The 12,930-nt window shown below is 37.2% G+C and overlaps 2 protein-coding genes across 2 annotated transcripts; both read right to left on the bottom strand.

Annotated features, from left to right (window-relative positions):
- Window positions 1–19: 19 nt before the first annotated feature.
- On the bottom strand, window positions 20–3,575 carry LOC129873851 (uncharacterized). Its single transcript, XM_055949042.1, has 3 exons — window positions 2,984–3,575; window positions 2,694–2,823; window positions 20–627 (listed from the first exon to the last, which is right to left on the bottom strand). Exons 1-3 carry the CDS (start codon window positions 3,377–3,379, stop codon window positions 407–409), a joined length of 747 nt encoding a protein of 248 aa, XP_055805017.1. The 5' UTR covers window positions 3,380–3,575; the 3' UTR covers window positions 20–406.
- Window positions 3,576–3,984: 409 nt separating this feature from the next.
- LOC129873022 (uncharacterized) lies at window positions 3,985–12,511 on the bottom strand. The gene is made up of 12 exons (XM_055948007.1): window positions 12,200–12,511; window positions 11,136–11,237; window positions 10,578–10,658; window positions 10,303–10,412; window positions 10,028–10,163; window positions 9,493–9,591; window positions 8,493–8,598; window positions 7,993–8,399; window positions 7,704–7,883; window positions 7,409–7,606; window positions 4,973–5,290; window positions 3,985–4,735 (listed from the first exon to the last, which is right to left on the bottom strand). Exons 1-12 carry the CDS (start codon window positions 12,494–12,496, stop codon window positions 4,643–4,645), a joined length of 2,127 nt encoding a protein of 708 aa, XP_055803982.1. The 5' UTR covers window positions 12,497–12,511; the 3' UTR covers window positions 3,985–4,642.
- Between the last annotated feature and the right edge of the window lie 419 nt (window positions 12,512–12,930).

Below are 12,930 nucleotides of genomic sequence, written 5' to 3'. Positions count from 1 at the left end.
CTCCAAGCAAAACCAGGTATGAAGTTAAAATCAAATATAAGGTTACACAAGGTAGCTGCTAGTGGTACCCATATTTAAACAGAGAAGTAAAACTTTTATATGAAATCTTGTTGCAGCTTCTTCAAAATTTCGGGTGTGAAGTTGGGCTCTAGCGAATGCGCAGAGAACGTCGTCATGATTTGACATCTCACAGCCCAGTAGAGAAAAATTATTGGGGCATTAGCCATTTGATATACAAAATTGAGATACTATCACCCTAATCATCCTATTTTAACACTAATGAACAAGGTCATGCAGTAAATAACATCAGCTGACAGCTAGCAATGCCAATGTCCCAGTCTGTGGAATTAATCCTCCCTTTCATAATAAGCTTGCTAAGATTTTCAGACAAGTGCTTCAGTAAAAATCATTTCGATTTCTTTTGATCAGAAACTCTTGCTCCCGCAATCTTTACAACAGGGTGATCCTTTGGTTGCATAAGCTTCAAAGCTGGATGAACCCTCAGATCACCCATTAACAACTTTTGGTTAACATCCAACTCACTTAAGTCTACGTCAATGTAGGGAGGGATGAAATCCGCTGGGCATAGAAACTTTACCGTTCTCTTGATGATATTCAAATATGACCCTACCAAATTGGTTAACTGATGATCATTAAGAAAAAACAAAGAAAAACAAAACTGCAAGCAAATAGGAAATGGATACCACCTTACATGTTATCCGTGTTTCCTTTCATCATTTTATCATTCAGCAAGGATTCTCTCTTCTGAAATTGAGCATCAATTCTAAGAGAAGTACTAATTATGTAGCTCACATTGTCATAAGATTCAGATTTCATATATTAGCTGAAAGACCAGACGTCCTACGCCCATAAACAGATAATGAGCTCATATTTTTAAGCACTACAAATAGAGAGACAAATTTATCAATTGGGCTAACGCTCTTTGAAATTAAAGGGCAGCTCGGTGCACCAAGCTCCTGATATTGCGCAGATATTGCGCAGGTGTGGGGAAGAGCCGGACCACGAGGGTCTATTATACGCAGTCTTACCCTACATCTATTTGAAATTAAAAAAAGAGGCGTAATTATGATTAGGTATACTCTTTACGCTTTATCCCCCGCTTTTAGTTGCTCCAATCTCTGAATAACCTTTTTTGGTCGAATGGGAGAAAGGCAAGTTGAAGTATCTGGGTTTTAGTCATACATCTGAAGTATAATGACTTGAGCAGCTGATCTGTACTATCCAATAAGAACCTCTACTATACAAGGTGGACAAATATGAAGCGACTGTAAACAATTTTTAAGAAAAGCAGTGAGTTATGCTCATTAAACAAGTTTACGTTCCATACATATCATTATGAGAATATTTCTATTTACATGCAAAACCAATTTGATTGTTGTTTTTTTGGAGAAGGTAACGTATTTTATAAATGATGAGCACTAAGAGGTGCTGTCAAAGTCTGCATGTGCAGCAAAAAGGAAACTTAGCAAAAATCTAACCCTCCTAGACCTATAGCGATTCTATCACATCTAGAATAGATTAAGCCTCATCCATTTGTTGCATTTTACATCAAAAAAATAAAAATAAAGCTAACATTTGGATTTTCTCTTCTGAATGTTGTTTTCCATGTCTTGGAAACATCTTCTATTTCTCTCAATCCACACAGTTCACCAAACAGCAGCTGGTGCAGTGTTCCATTTTGATTGTCGACTTACTAACAGGTAAGATTTGAGAATACTTTAACCCCAACTCTTCCTCGTTAGAATTCATTGTGTTTCTTCTCAATCCTCATGGAATTTACAGTTGATGGACCCAAGGTGGAATGACTGGGATCTAACTATATTACTAGAAGATTGCTGCAAAGGTCTTTTACAGAGAGGAAAAAGTGACTGAACAATAAATGATAGTGCTGGAGATCGACCTCCTAGCCCTATGGCATTACTATAGTTTTTCACCAAAATTCTTGGCACATCTTTAGAAATGGGATGCTCTAAACTTCTACCAATTCTATCCGGAAGGAAGATTTGAGAAGAGCTTCACTGTGCTTAACGAAAGGGATAACTGAATTAAGAGATTTCAAGCCGATCTATTTGGTAGGAAGTAACTATAATGGATTTCAAAATCACTCGCTGAAAGACTAAAGAGGGTATTAGTTGTATTGATATGAAGGAGCAACAAATGAATGCCTTGATCATCAATTATGCAAGGAGAACCAGGAGGTCTAAGAAAACTTGACATAGTGAAGGCCTAAGATTGTGCTAACTGGAACCTCCACCTGAACACTAAAATGATAGGATCTGCTCAAAAGATGGCTTCAACAGATAATACATTCCATCTATAGGGTAAGACTGTCAGTGCTGGCTAACGGCACACCAGTAGGGATTTCTTGCCTCCATTCACTAAGACTAAGACAAATAGTAAGAAATCACCACGGCTCATTCTAATTTCAACAGCTAAACTACACCCTTGGGTGCTCTACCTTGAGAAATTTCTACGTCCATCATAACCATATAATTCAAGAAAACCAGTCGTTATAACTTAGAATACAGAACTGATGCAAGTGTAACATATGATAAGCTAGTTTCAATACATCACTATGCTAACCAGCATAATAAATAAATTAAAGACATCACAAAGATAAACATGTTTTAGCAAGCTACAAAGAGGAAAAGGCAGATGTATCTATTACTCACCTTTCTTCAAACCGGGGGACACATCTTCTCCTCTAAATACAAGAGGAACCTCAACCTTTAATAAAGCACTTGATGGAGCTCTTATAAAGGTAACATTAAGAGGAGCATCTGAACCAGCTTCCAGATGAACCTGAACATTGAAATAGATAAATCAGCACATGGCGCTGCTAAAATCCATTCTAAAGCTCTGTTTGCTTAATTACAGCTCCTAAGTATATATGAATTGAAATCCAGTATCTATCTTCAGATCAATTAAAAGTAATAAAATCTAGTGAATAGAAGGAAAATACCTTTCTGGGCAAAACTCGAACCTTCTCAATAACGTCAGGAGATTCAAAATCAGGGTGAACCTCAAGATCAAACAACCTGGATAAGAAATGGGAGCGACCGAGATGGTTAACTAGCTTCCTAATCTGATTAGCCTGAACAGAGATGAGCCTTTTGTTACCACCATGTTGGCCATCCTCTTGTTCAAACACTATGCTGGGTACCCGCCCAGCTTTCCTCTCTTTGGCTGCGATGTTCTTGCCAGAAGTGACACGAACAACGGCATGAATAGTTTCTGCGTATTTGGGGTCGGGTTTAGGGAAATCTTCTACGTCTGGAAGAACGGCGGCGGTGGCAGAGTGGCTCAAAGAACGTAAATGATGGAGGGATTTGGTCAGCACAATGCGTCGGATCAACATTTTTTAATGTGACTGAGTCGGAGAGAGTGTGCGAGTGGCTTAGCGAGGGTTTTGAGTTGGACACACTGTTGGCTCTACAATTTACACAGGTGAAGAAAACGTAAAAATTTCTCTTTTTCTGTTTCTCTTTGTTTTCTTTTGATTGATTCACATCAAAGTCTCAAGAATTAGGTGTGTTGATGGTTTTCCTGAAAATAAACTTTCAAATAACTATAATTTACTATCTAATTATGGCTTCAAACTATACTTTTTTTAATTACTATAGCTTCTTCAATAAATGTTGGCTTTCGATCAAATTTTGAATGACTTTTTAGTCCAATTATTCCTACTTTTGAATATGAAGCCACCTTTGAAATTTTAGACAAAGGTGCTATTAGATATTAGATCTTATAGTATCTCATAAACATTCTAATGGTTGACCGAATAAATAAGTCAAACTTCAAAGTGAATTTCCCAAAGTCCAATCAATGTCTGTAGCCGGTTGGTCTAAATGACATTGTATTGTCAGTTGGTAATCCACTTTGTTGCTACGGCATGAATGTATTGTATATTGCAATACAATAATATTCCCACTTCGCCAATCCTTTTTGTCTATATGATATTGGTGGATTTAAAGCTGCATACCTTTTGTAGCATATCATTCTGTATATCAGTCAATAAACAATATATGGCAATACTTGCCCATAATACACTCAAAAAATATATCAATGTAGCAATTTGGAAATACGTTCCTATAAAAGTATAAATACATAAAGTGGCGTCTTTTGTTTACTCGAGTTTTTTTATTACATATATGTTCAACTCAATTTTTGACTTAAAAGACTCCTAAAGCAAAAGTTAAGTTTGACTAATGTAGACACACTGGAACAAACACTGCATCAGTAAACGCACAGTAAGTTCAAGTAATCTATAAGATTCTGTAACTTGAGAGCATTTAGTTTGAACACGAAGAGGTTCAACTTCTTCATTCCCTGAATGCTCCGCCCAAGTAAATATGGCGAAGGGCACAATTTAAGCTTCAGTTATGACGGGTATTTACAGAGCACTTTACATAACCAACACTCTTATCAACCAATATCATACTTGACGTAGAAAAGTCTTCAGGCTACACGTAAAGACATCCCCTTTCCACCTATTTTTGTTTTCTTTTATAAGATATTCCATCCCCTTTCATCCTAATAAGCCTCACAGGTAAGAATTTATGGCACAGTAAAATAAACAATGTAACAAATAAACGAATATCGTTCAGCCATAATCTAGGGGCTATGCAAATATCTGCTGAATGACTGTCTCTGCATTCCCATTGTATTGTGCAAGGAGATGAATTGCATCCGCTCTGGGCAAAGCCAGAAATTCCTGCACCAAATATTCACAAATAAGTAGCCGCTGCACCAAAAAATGACCGGCTAAAATGGCACATAATGAAAGCACTCGGGAAGTTAACATAATCTGCTGACAAGGAGCACACAGTAACCAGGGGAGATACACCTCAATAGAATAGCATCAAGTAAAAGGGCCTTTGCAACAGGTTCATCGAGATGCAATAACAAGGATAAAGTTAGAAGCAAGCTTGAAAACCAGAACAAGACTCACCATAACTTTTAGTATTGCAGTTTCATCACATCCAACATCTCTGGCTGATGACTGGGTTGGACTTCCATCTTCCTGTTTCCTATTATTTGAGGAACCAGTAACTTGAGATGATCCATCAGTGCTCATGTCAACATCCAATCTGGAAGCATCTATAATCAATTTGGCACCAACTTCTTTCAGGGTGTCGATCCTTAAGAGCCCTTCAAATCGATCTTTACACATTTGAAGTTTGAACCACTCACTGTGTGTATACAGTGTGGCCCTTATAACCTTCATAAGCTGGGGTTCTTCAATACCAAGCCTCCTACCAATAGCAACCTTTGCATGAACAAAGTTGTGACAGTCTATTAGGTGAGCCAAGACACTAAAACACACAAAATAGGAATACAGAGACAGTCACAGTCACATATCGGTTTATAGCTGGGGTGTTTGGTCTCTTATATGATCTTTGGGCAATTCTCATGTAGCTTTTGGTGTTGAGTTATGTCAAAGTCCATCTTTTTATCATCGTATCAAAGTCAGGTCCATCTCAATTCTTGGTTTACCCCATGTTGGGCTCCCATATTATATTCTCTGGGGTCCAATCATGGGCGCGCGAGGGGGTGTCAGTGTCTCCATAGTCCAGATGTCCAATCATGAGCTAGCTTCTACGGTTGATTTACACCCAAGATCTATTTTCTAATCAGTAAAAAGTTGAAATTCAAATGATGCAAAATCTATACTTAGCTAGCTTCAACGGTTGATTTACGCCCAAGATCTATTTTCTAATCAGCAAAAAGTTGAAATTCAAATGATGCAAAATCTATACTTAGCCTCCTAGAATCCCTGTAAGATTAGTAAGGGATTTCTATTTTGGCTTTTGCTGACTTGTAATCACCACAACACTTTCTTAGTGCTAGCTTCATATATAATACAATTACCTTCTTCTCAGGGAAAAAATTAATTCTTTTTGCAACTCTCTTCAAATTGAAGTAAATGACACCACCTAAAGAATAAACGTTCAGGAAGCTGAACTGAAAAGCTGGGAACGAGAACAAATCAAATTCTTGTTTGTTGTCTTATTGACATTCATAAAACAATACTATACTGTTTTTTCACGGTGTTTCTCTCACTGAATACGGATAAACCAAAAAAATTCCAAAAGATTGGGCTTGCTCTTTGATATTTTACATTTTAATCACTTATGTAAGCCAGAATTTATGGAGTATCAAGTAACAGTAATGCACTCCCAAGTCACTAATTTGAAAGCAAATAGCAACTTATTATATAAATCAACCAACAAACTACACAATCTAGTCAAAAGTACCCAGGACAAACAACGAGATACAAAATGTTGTCGGTTTTCCCATAATCCTCAAAGAAGATAGAGAAGCCCGGGGTAATAGATCAACTGGATTGATCTTTCAACAAGAGACTTGAAAAATAATAGGAGATTAAAGCATGGTGAAATAGGTTAATACATTTTTCCAAAATAAAGTCCTCACAATCTCTGTTTCTCCTTGTTATAGGTAGGACCATCCAACCAGCATTCAGCCTTTAACAAGCCTTTGAAACTGTGTACTGAAAATCAGCGTAACAGCACAAACCAGACTACCACTCACTGAACAACTATTTAATTCCAGTTTTGTGTGAGTTAAGCAGATTTCACTTCATTCATTCAGAAATGGTAAATCACATCATTCTTGTTTATGTTTTTTCCGCAATCAGTGCCTTCTCTACCTTCTCTAGGAATCTCTGGTGAAAGAATTTAAATATCCAAATCAAAGCTTGTTGTGCATGTAGTTCAGTATAAAGCCCTATGAAACTATGGGGTACACTATCCCACACAAGTAACTTGGTTCCAAGGTTCACAAGTTGACCTTGGCAGATCCGACCATCAAGGAGGGTAAGGACAAAGAGGAGGCTTTCTTTGCTCTGAGTCTCTGACGCAGAAAGCATAGACTCAATAAGCTGAGAAGTGGAACCGGAGCAAAGTTAGTGACTCAATTGGTTGAGTTGAGCAAAAAAAAATCCATAAGTAAAGACTAAAGAGAACATGGTTCTGAGAAGGAATTAACAATGTTTTTCTCTGATACCATATGAAAGAATATAAGCATTCAAGTAAAAACCGTAAGACAATGGGTAGCGCGCCATAACTTTATATAACCCTCTTTAGAAAACCTTACAAACCTGATGTAGGACGTTCTATATCTCTATCCTCAAGCTGTTACTTAAACTACTTTTCTTAGCCTTAACAACAGGCAAACAAAGTCATTCAACTTGGGACAAGAGTACTTTAAAGCACAGTACATTCTGGAATCAAGAACCAGCATTCCAGTCTTATATATACACAGATACACAGACATGGAGATAAAGGGGACGTAAGGACAGGAAAAAATAAGAAGACAATGGTTCACCTGGGACTGTTTTCACCATAAAGAGTGCAGAATGTCATACCTGGAGTGTATTGGCAAGAGCACATAAGGGCAAGCGTTCATTAAATGCCTCTTCATTAGGTTTGAGCAAAGCTAGCAAAGTCTCCTTCAACGGCTTCAATAGATCAGGATGACTAGAAGCCAAAGGACCCAGGAAAGAACAGGCTACCCTCAGTGCCTGAGGATGATCCCCGGAGCCAACCAGCTTCAAAAATTCAACCTGCCCAGAGGATTAATTTTTGAAATGCCTTCATCGATATCAACTATTTTGTACCTTCTACTGATCTTTGTCCCAACAAAAGTTTTAACTTCCATACCTGCTTGAGTTGAAAAAGTAGAGAAGGGTTCTGCACGAAAAAGTTTGAATCCATCTCATTAATCTCCTCAACAACCTCCTCTGTCATTCCTCTGCTAGCTAATTCCTTCAAGCCCAGGACAAGTTCATGTTTGTCCTCTCTATTCTTCATCATATTCAGGAAGCATGAGTTTGGAGAAACCTGTAATGAAAGGTCTCAACAATGTTTAATTTGAACACTACTCCCACATCCTTTTGTTCTTTTACTTGTTATGTGTTCTACTTTGAACCATTAAAACCAAAATACATGCCTGCTGATCTTTCAACACAGTCATGCCGGCATTAAGATCTTCTCTGCTCCTTTCACTGGTAGGTCCAGACACAAATTCTGGGTTTTCATGTCGCCCCCTCCATCTTTTCCGTTTGTTTGTTTCGCCAACTCTAAGACACTTATTTTTCTGCAGAACTTTTTCGAATTGAGGAGTCCCACTGGTACTGCAATCTCCATAACTTGTTTCACTAGGGTAACGCTCTTCAGTATCAGTACTTTGAATGCTAGCCAAGTTGGTATTACTTTCAGATGATCCCTCCATGATAACTTGAGTAGCAGAGGAGTCACCGCCAGAAAGTTTAGTGTTTCCATGCCCAACTTCTGCAGAACAGTTCTTTGATAATTGTCCAGACTCTGATTGATCGTCGTTGATACTAAGTTGCATCCCTGGGTAATGGAAAAAACAATAAAGGCCAGCCTTGAGGTACATATTCGCAAACAGAATGTAATAATGGAAAGTAAAGTTGATCAGAAACTTACCAGGAGAATCCACCACATTGAAGTTGACGAAACCCCTATAGACACAATACTCATGAACAAGCTCATCAAACATGGGGTCGTCCAATCTTATCCGGCACAACTCATTCTGCAACAGCAAAGTTACAGGAACAATCTCAACAATAGTATTTGTGATTTTCTACTATTTGACCTCAAAGCTGTACAATTAACAAGCTAGATCTACCTCATCAGCAGATCATAGAATATCTGGAACACTACAAGAAACAGAAAAACAACTCAACAAGAATGCAAATGGGTGACGAAATCATTTCCAGTCCCATCCCCGGCTTTTTTTACTGAGAAAACCCACAGGCAGCTACAAGGAAAGAACTACATAGTGATTTTTCATTTAGTGGAAAGAAAATGAATTGCTGTTGAAGAAAAAAATCATAGGGACTGATATGTTGAAAAGATAACTTTAATTTTTTTGACAATGTAATAAAATTCATTAAAACCTCATGGGTGCACCAAAAGGAAATAAGGGGTAAGAGGTGATTCCTCATGTATACGAGATCCTTCTCTACTCCATCAAAAGCAGATAACCTTAACAGCAGCTTCATTTGGAGAAACGAGAAATAAAAATAAAATTAGGGCGCCATATTGAACACCATCAACTATGTTCTCAGCTTCACCAGTGATTATTAGCCATACATTTTGCCTAAGTTGCGCAGAGTCTTCATTTTCGATGCCGCACCCGCGTCGGACTCTCCAAAAATACACTACTTTTGAAGAATCCGACACACACCCATTGACGTTTTTGAAGAGTCCGAACACCATAGCATTTTGCATAAATCAATGCAACAGCAGAGTGGTGCTGGACAAGGACATCACTAGACTTCAAATTACCATCAGAAAGATGGAACCTATTGTGGCAGAAATAGAGTGATATATGCAAAACTATTTCAGTTTAAAGTACTGTTGTAGATAATGTAGATTTTAGCAAACAGTTACTATTAAATAGCAACTAATTCAGCATACTAACCTGAAATGCTTGATACAAGTCACCCTTGGCAAATCTCAAGCTATCAATAGCCCCTTGCCTGGTAAGCTCTACCGCATGAGCAAGAGCTTGTATGTCCACCTAATTTCATAAAATGTTGATGTGACATAATGCCTAGAACATTAGAAGAATTTCTAAAGCCTAGTCTCCCAAAAAAAGAAGATATGGCAGTTTAAACTTCAACAAATGATGCACATTATATTAAGTACCAAATCTTACTTCAAAGTAATCAAAATTATAGAAACAGTTACGCCTCAAACCGAAACTAGTTCACATATGTAATAGGAATCTTTTAATACCCACCACTCTGATTGGACACATTTTAATCCAATACCCAATAATTTGTCTTTAAAGGCAAATTAGGGGCTTTTTAACACCGGAGATTTTCTAAATTCTGTAAGAACTCTGAAAAATAAAATAAAATAACCAAGGAGAATTACCAAACTGCATTCCTCTTCAGGTTCAATAACCAAAACAATTACATCAGAATAGTAATAGAGTAGCTAAGATTTATAACCTCATCAAATGGAGGCGCTTCATAGGAACTCTCAAGTGGTGTTGCAGGGGGGTCACGATCCTCGAGAAGTAATCTCTGTGTAAGATCTGATATAGGTGATGGAACTCCCTGACGAAAGCAAAACAACTTGTGTATGCTGCAAAATGATTGTGAAGTTAAATAAGAATAGAAAGAGGACTTGGAGCTCTGATGAACGAATTATAAAAAGTCTCCATTTCATTGGATTTTGAATGTGCCTCTAAGCATCTCATGGATCATCTGGAAGTTGTACTAACCTTATCAAGTACCTCAATGACATTGCAAAAAGAGGATCATATGCACATAAATGAGCCCTTAAAACAGATGACAGCAGTCCAGCAATGTCAATCCTCCTCCTTGGAGACCACTGGGAAAGTGAAGTGCAAAGACGTTAGTCATTTTTACTAAAAGGAGACATTCAGTATCTTAGTTAACCCCAAATAATATCTCAATAAACCACAGGACATCTAATTGCTGCTAGATGAACATTTATGGAATTCTTAATCTCGGAGCCAAGGAAATAACCACTTACCTCATTCACCACTGGAGAATTCTTATCTTCTTCGTCATAAACCAAGGCAAGAAGAATATGCTTAAATTCCTCATATGCTTCCTTAAGATAAAAAGTTAAGCATTCATTAGAACCCAAGTGTAAGGAGAACCATGTGAAGCACACAGAGAAGGTTTTTGCAAATGAGATTGAGAGAACTCAAATGTACAATTTTGAAAGTATGGAATTGATGTAATGGGATCCAATGTGGTGAACCTAAGGATAGCGTGCAAGCCACTACCATCTATCATAACCTGTATCTATGGAAAACAAAATTTATGACAGAGAACCTAGGATGAGAAATTACATCCTTGGACCACAAAGAAACACCAGGAATGATCTTGTCAAATCAAATATTCTCTATGTGTTGCATGAAAACTTATAATCTAGTTGAGAAACATAAACAACGACGAGTAAATATAAGTCGTGTTGTGATTACAAAAAAGATAAAAAAAAAAAATTGTGATGTTGACGGATCCAAGAGGTATTCACTAGTGTCAATGTTGATAATGGAATCAAAATGAATATGCAGGGACCTACTGGATATGCATTCAATGCACAAGGTGCCAGTGACTCTCGGAGGCAATTAATGGCAGATTCCCGGTCCTCTGCAGTTCCTTTCCTCAAAAGTTCAATAAACCTCTGCATAAAAATCATGGAAACAACTTTCAAGGATCATCAATTATTTGACTAAGTGAAGCATGGGGAAACAAGTTTGACATCATTTACCAACGAGTTTGCATGGACAGACATTTAAAAATAACTTCGGTGAAGCATATCACCAAAAAGTTTCATAAATCAACTGAAACTCCAAGATTTCTCCAGAAAGTCTCTTCAGATTTTTGAAATCCAAAATGTGCCACCTAGTGATCAACCTCTCACTGGACTCAGCAGTTGCTGTCTTAAGGTTAATCACATAAAAAAGGAAAATGATAGAGAAACACACCAAGTGACTCTTGGGTTAAAGCATAATTAAAGTGGACACTTCAATGAAGAAATACACAGGAAAGGGAATATGTATCTGTGTGCATTGTAAGAAAATACAACAACAAAGAAAAGAACAATTATATTGACAAGAGTTAGAAGCCTAATTAAATGAAATTTGAAGTAAAAACGTAATAATCAAATTCAAAAACCAGATGCAAAATTTAGTTTTAATTTTCTAATTCAGATTAAGCTAATTTTATCATGCTAAAATTTATATGTAGTACCACTACTAAAATCATCCATAATATTGCTTTACCAATTAAAAAATCTATATGCCCGTTACAAGAGGGAACCCGTGGGCATTGAAGAACCTAGGCAAGGACAAAGCGCCCCAATCTGAGTTACAGCTATCTTCAGGGCTTTCAACCTCAACAAGGAAAAGGTGAGACAATAATCAGATAGCATCTGTACATATGCAAGTCAGATAGATAAGACTTGAGAAGCTAGTAACTAAAAAACGTCTTCAGAAGTTGCTCAATTAATTTTAAATCCTCGCTAACTAAATCGAATTGGTTAGTTAGAGAAATTAGAGAAACTATGATACTAGAAAGTTCAAAACAGAGGAACTAATTCACCGTACTTCCAAAATTTAAGCCCGGAGACAATCAGCGAGTTACCTGCTTCTGTAAGCAGAAGAGAAGACGATGATCATCAAGAACAAAAGACGCATGCACACGCAAGAGATCGATAGCGGCATCAATGTCACCGCACTCCACTGAACGTCTGATCTGCCGAATAAGTAATCGTGACTGATAAGAGGAAGACGATGATGAAGATGATGTTGACGAAGACGGCGATAGAGACGTCGACGGCGAAGTAGAAGGAGAAACAGAGTCTTCGATTAGGTTTTCCGATTTAACGAAATCGATAATAAGAGAGTCTAGTGCCTCCCAATTCACCGGTATAGAATCCATGGATGAAAAGTTTATTGTTCTAGAAAATTGGTAAGATTAAATGGAAAGAAAATTTATAGGTTTGACGATTTTATCTTGGGCTATTGGGCCTGACGTTAGAAAACACCAACCAAACGAGTGAAGCCCGTCCGTTTTTTAGCAATGGCCTTTTTACCTAAACAATGTATTTTAGCTTCTTAGTTATCATTTATAGTATTAAAATATATTTTACCATCTATCGCATAAGTTTTATTAACAATACGTCTCCCTTTCATTAGGGGTGGACATGGGTATGATATGGTATCGTATTTAAAATTTTGGTATGGTAATTTTGATATTTGATTTTTAAAATTATTATATCATTACCATATTGAGGTATTTTGAAGTTCGATTTTGATTTTTTGCAGTATGATAAATCGGTAACCATATTTTGTTAACTTTGACTAATATATACT

This window comes from Solanum dulcamara, chromosome 11 (genome assembly GCF_947179165.1).
Source record: "Solanum dulcamara chromosome 11, daSolDulc1.2, whole genome shotgun sequence".
Classification (NCBI taxonomy): Eukaryota; Viridiplantae; Streptophyta; class Magnoliopsida; order Solanales; family Solanaceae; genus Solanum; species Solanum dulcamara.
Note: the sequence above shows the minus strand (reverse complement) of the source record. Positions and strands in the feature narration are given on the sequence as shown.

Coding starts and splice junctions, on each gene's coding strand:
- LOC129873851 (XM_055949042.1), bottom strand. CDS start 3,379: ATGTTGATCCGACGCATTGTGCTGACCAAATCCCTCCATCATTTACGT. Junction 2,824..2,983: donor TTCGAGTTTTGCCCAGAAAG/GTATTTTCCTTC, acceptor TTCAATGTTCAG/GTTCATCTGGAAGCTGGTTC. Junction 628..2,693: donor GTCCCCCGGTTTGAAGAAAG/GTGAGTAATAGA, acceptor CCAATTTGGTAG/GGTCATATTTGAATATCATC.
- LOC129873022 (XM_055948007.1), bottom strand. CDS start 12,496: ATGGATTCTATACCGGTGAATTGGGAGGCACTAGACTCTCTTATTATC. Junction 11,238..12,199: donor TCTTCTGCTTACAGAAGCAG/GTAACTCGCTGA, acceptor ATTTTTATGCAG/AGGTTTATTGAACTTTTGAG. Junction 8,599..9,492: donor ACTTGTATCAAGCATTTCAG/GTTAGTATGCTG, acceptor TTGCTGTTGCAG/AATGAGTTGTGCCGGATAAG.